General features: G+C 42.8%; 1 protein-coding gene across 1 annotated transcript; it reads right to left on the bottom strand.

Moving 5' to 3' along the window:
• Positions 1-877: 877 nt before the first annotated feature.
• On the bottom strand, positions 878-5,473 carry col28a1a (collagen, type XXVIII, alpha 1a). Its single transcript, XM_035681018.1, has 4 exons — positions 5,347-5,473; positions 2,098-2,663; positions 1,727-1,747; positions 878-895 (listed from the first exon to the last, which is right to left on the bottom strand). Exons 1-4 carry the CDS (start codon positions 5,471-5,473, stop codon positions 878-880), a joined length of 732 nt encoding a protein of 243 aa, XP_035536911.1.

The following is a 5,473-nucleotide window of genomic DNA, read 5'->3' on the forward strand; positions in this document are numbered from 1 at the left end:
GTCTCTATCCAATAAAGGCATGAAAAGGCCAAAAAAAAAAAAAGATTGTTTGTCGAACTGCTGTTGCCAAGGTCAGGAAAAAACTTGTATGCTGATGACATTTGCAGTTTTTATAGAACAGTGTGTACATTTCCTGTATTTTCGGTTTCGGTTAGGCACACTCACAGGAAAGTAACCACAAAATTTCAGGTAGTACATTTGGTATGAAAAACAATAGAACAAGATGTTTAATTGATTCGCGCCAACAGTATTACCATGCAACAACCTCTGTGGCAGCCAGAGCCGCCACACTGAGCTTCAAAACAGCTCTTCGGGAACCTGGGTGACGTCACAGAGACTACGTACAGTTTTAATGACACAGTATTTCAATATTACGCATATGACTTTTCAGAGAAGTGATAAATGGTGATGTTGTTATTGGTATTTTTGAGAAATTAGTCTAACACAGATTTATAACAGTGTTATAGATGTTAGTGCAGAAAGGCTGGTTAATAAGAATATAGGATGAGCATTGTATAATACACTCACAGGGATTCCAGGGTGACCTCTCTCCCCTCTCTCACACAGACAGGTCTTTGGCTGTGGGCACTGAAATAAAGACAGAAAAAGACTGTGTGTGTGCTTTAGCTAAAAATTCAATTCAATTCAATTCAATTCAAAACATTTTTTGTATAGCACCATTGATAACAAGAAGTTATCTCAAGGACACTTTTCAAATAGCAGGGTCTTGACCGAACTCCTTAATAACATTTACAGGACCCAACAGTACCACATGAGCAAGACCTTGGCGAACGGGGGCAAGGAAAAACTGCCTTTTAACAGGCAGGGACAGACCCTTCGGCTCTAGTTGGGTAGTCATCTGCCTTGACCAACCCACCTAATGTGTTCTATACACCTGGGAGAACAGAAGACAGACACCAAATGACACAGAAATAGAGATGTTCTGATAACATTTTTTTATTCGGATAAAGATTCTGATCTTAGTTGATAACTCTATCTAACACGTGCAGTACAATTTGCTGTTTTTTTTCTTCAAGGGTATGCTACTAAGCCTCAATGATTTCTATCATTGTTGCCTGGCTCAGGTTAAATGCTTTGTCAGAGTCAGAGTAGGGCAACTCATGACTTCGCCATCCTGGGGAAAAAATGTGACACTGCTGGGAAGTAGCAGGCTAATAAATTGCACAGTGCACAAACACGAGTAGTAGCCAATACCCGATGTCGGGCTATTGGTTCACAACCTCGGTGTGAACCAATAGCTTCATGGAGGGTCACGAAGCCTTCTTGATTTTGAGCCGTGCTAGAAAACTTGCACTGGTTCACTTTTGTGAAGAAAAGTAAATGTAAAGTAAATTGTCTAATAGAACAATAGTCAAGGGTCAGGGAGAAGAAGACACAATTTGTCAAAAAAGAAGCCAAGTTGATTGTCTGTATGATTGTTGAAAAAGATAAAAACACAAAATACAGACACAACTTTATAAAAGGTTCCCAATCCAAATCACTCGTTTTACACAAACTTCTTGCAGTTACTCAGTTCACTATTTGAATTAATTGTACAATTTTTAATAAAATAAGAAATATCCATAAAATATGTCATTTAAGCAGGGGAAAAAGGTTTGGAACAACTGTTTTAGGCAGTATTGGAGGGATTTCCAATATTGCTATTGTTATCGGGACAATTCTACACAGAAATCACATGGATGATATTAAATCTCATAGTACTTACCCCAGTTTTGACAATTGTGTTCTGAGAGAAAAAAAGAAAAAAAGACAGAGTTCATGATTGTTCATAAACCTGGACCAGCACAACAACACACTTTTAGAGTTTGCATTACCCCTCATTTATGTTCAAAGTTACCCTTATTGTAAACATTAACAGTTCTTTCAAAAACAGTATTCCATCAATTATGTGTCCATCCATGCTGTATATGATCTTACATTGCTGTCATTGTTCATCTATCAGTTTTAATTTCCTATTTATCTGAGTATCTACATCCTCATTATGAATGCCAGTGGATTTGTGAGTGCAACAACATCATCAGTGAAGCTTCAGACAATACTGAATACTAACTGGAGACTAACACAAACATGACTGACCAGTTCATTAAAGAGTCTGTCATCCAGCTGGCTGTCAGTGAGGCTGAGGACGTGCTGCTGTGGGGGGGCGCTAGCAATGGATCGTAGCTTTGTACCCGTGAGACCGTCCCTGGGCAGCCCTGACAGCCTGATGGTGAACATTCGGATGTTGTGCTGTTTGGCCTCTGCAGCAGCTGTCACAGCGCTGGGGCTACGCGGGTGGTCCGTCCCATCCGTCATCAACAGCAGTACCCTCAGGCTGCTGGACGATGTCTCGCGGCTGAACACCTGGGTGGCGTTGGTGATGGCATAGGCGGAGTAGGTGCCATGGCCGATGAAGGTCATGGAGGCCACCCGGCTCTGGAAGACGTCCAGGTCCTGCCAGTCTCTGAAGTTGTGCTCCACCGACACCTTGCTGCTGTACTGGAGAGCGGCCAGGCGAAGCCGCAGACGCCAGCCGGCCGAGTGGAGCTGCATGAGCTTAGTGCTGAAGCCCAAGATGAAGTCCTTCTGACGCTCAAACAGCAGAGGTTTTGCATTCTCTGAACTGTCCACGATGAACATGATCTCCACCGGGCAGATCAGGGCTAGACAGGAGCCAAAGCACAGCAGGCTTAGATTCTAATAGCAACCGTTTAGAGAGGTTTCAAACAGTCGGTGCAGTGGGACATTATAACTTAGTTAACAGATAACAAACTTTAGTTTTCCTAATTCAGGAAGCTCCATTGTTCCACCAGCAAGGGTCCCTTTACCCATCCAACACTGTGGTCCAGAACAACATATCTGGACAACTACTCACTGTTTGGTATGAATTGAGGATGAGGATGATTTTAGTAAACCCTTTTGGTCAATAAAACTAATGAGCAAATTTCCAACAGAACCTAACAAATAAATCATAAGCCCCTAAATGTAATATAGATATACTGTACATACAATTGGTTCATGGCAACAGCGGCGCATGCAGATGCAGCAACCGGTAGCTCCTTCAAACTTGCTACTTTTTTGCTTTGTTATTTTTTTCAGCTTTTTTGCTGAAAACGTCATTTAATGATGTCTGATTGGGTTTGATTTTTAAGAGCTAAACCAAAATTCCATCCTGCGGGTGCTGTCGCCCAGGAAGACAGGGAGAGAGGCGGATAGGAACCATGCTGGCCCAACTTAGACTTAGAGCTGCTCCTGGCTAATGGACAACACAGTTTGTTGGTCAAACCACGTCAAATCAGAGACTGTTCATCCTTGATGAAGCACTTGATAGCTAGACCATGTCCCGAGCTGACAGAGCACAGAACAAGAGGAGGCACACTCCATGATGCTTAGTGCTCAAACGCAGTCAAAGTAGATATACATTCTTTTTATGTGAAGATGAAACCATATTATTATTTGTTATTATTCTATGTGTGGTGCATGATCCTTGTGTTATATAATGACAAAAAGATTTACTTGATCCTAGATTCTTCTAGCTCACTCCCTCACAGCAAATTTAGAAATGCTGTAGAGGACAGGGAAATCATGTAGGGGGCGTGGCCTTGTGGCTATGGATTGTGTGACACAGGAGGTAACGGCCAGAGTGACAGACTGACTACCAACCATAGTGTAGATGAAATACAGCTGCCGGTAGTCAGTGCTTACAGAGCTAACAAGCCATGAGCAGCTTCTGTCAGACTCTCTGTCTGTGCTGGAAACACAGAGAATCTGCTGGGGCTTTTATAGTCACTAGAAGCACATTCACCACCATTTCTGTGTGGTACCTGTGTTGTAACATTAGCTAAGCTAGCGGCTTAGAGAGGCTAACTCTCCGGTGTCTGTGGCAGGGTGTCAGGCTACCACTGCGTACCAGGCCACAGTTTGCAGACTGGAGACATGGCTTTAAAGAAGCAGGGGTTGGTTGGTGACAAAAATTTATGCAAATTTAAATTGCAATAGCCGGTTTCAACCAGTAGAGGGAGGTCACTATGCATATTTATAGCACAAATATATAATTGAAATACTTTGCACTCAAACGTCAAGATTTGGACCTGAATTAATCAACAACACTAGTAAAGACCCATGTACAAAGGTTTTCCGCAGAAAAAAGGTTGTTTAGGGGTTTAGTTACTCTTTAAATAGGCAAAACTGGTTGTACCAGGGTTCATATTGCTCTAAACAGAAACTTAATATAGCTTGAAAATGGCACCAGAGTACTTGATATTAAGCAGGATCACAGGGCGGCTGTGTCTCAGAGGTAGCGGGTCGTTCCCCCAATCGGAAGGTTGTTGGTTCGATCCCCGGCTCCTCCTGGCACGTGGTCGACAGTATCCTTTGAGCAAGATACTGAACCCCCAAATTGCTCCTGATGCATAGCAAGTGTGTGAATGTGTATGAATGAGTTTTAGTTTCTGTTCGATGGACTTTGCCATCGCTTGTGTGAATTGTGTGAAAGTTGGTGAATGTGGCACGTAGTGTTAAAAGCGCTTTGGAGGGTGGGTCGGAAGAACTTAGAAAGGCGCTATACAAGTACAGGTCCATTTACCATTACCATTATAAAACTGTTGGTGTAACAATTAATAAAATAATTTGTGTCCCAACTAGCATCAACTCTGCGTCACTCATAGTGTTACAGTATTTATGTAAACACATACTCTTAGAAGAAGATAACTTTATTGATCCTCTAGGGGGAAATGTTTTTTTCACTTTTTTTTAATACACACACACACACCACAGGCTGAAATGCACCACTTCATGCACCATATGGACATGGCAAAGGGGGAGAATGATGGTTGAGTGATGGGCTGCCACCGTTACCAGCCGCCCCATGAGCAGTTTCTTGTGGTTAGGGTTGCCTGCTCAAGGGCCACCTCGGCAGTGCACAGGAGGTGAAACTGGCACCTTTCTCCAGCCTACCAGTCCACACTCCATATTTTGTGGTCTGTGGGACTTGAACCGCAGCAACCCTCCGGTTCCTAAGCCAAGTTCCTACACACTGAGCTACTGCCGCCCCAAATCCACTGTAACTATCAACTTTTCTATTTGACTGACTACCATCACTTTTCCCGGTCCCAAATTGTCATGAGACTCAACAATCACCCATCTTTCTTGCTTCTGATTGTTTGTTTTTGTTAAGGCCAGCTGGAAAAACTTGCACCCAGGCTTCTGAAGCATAACAGTGCTTAACACTTAACACACACTCACTTACAGCACAAGGCTTTGAGTTCAGATTATGTAAGACTTTATCAAGTTGCAACAATCACATTTGGACTTTTTTTAGTACTCTATCCTTAGACAAACACTTACTTTTGGCCTCATTAATGATGACCTGGTTATCATCTCTCTGTCCTTTCCTCCTTCTCTTCTGGCATGTGGTTTGGCCTGAGAGGGCCAGGGTAAGGATCAAAATCTTTAGGAGCCACCACACGGTCAT

Source organism: Morone saxatilis, unplaced genomic scaffold (genome assembly GCF_004916995.1).
Source record: "Morone saxatilis isolate NCDOM2014 unplaced genomic scaffold, NCSU_SB_2.0 Contig9, whole genome shotgun sequence".
Classification (NCBI taxonomy): Eukaryota; Metazoa; Chordata; class Actinopteri; family Moronidae; genus Morone; species Morone saxatilis.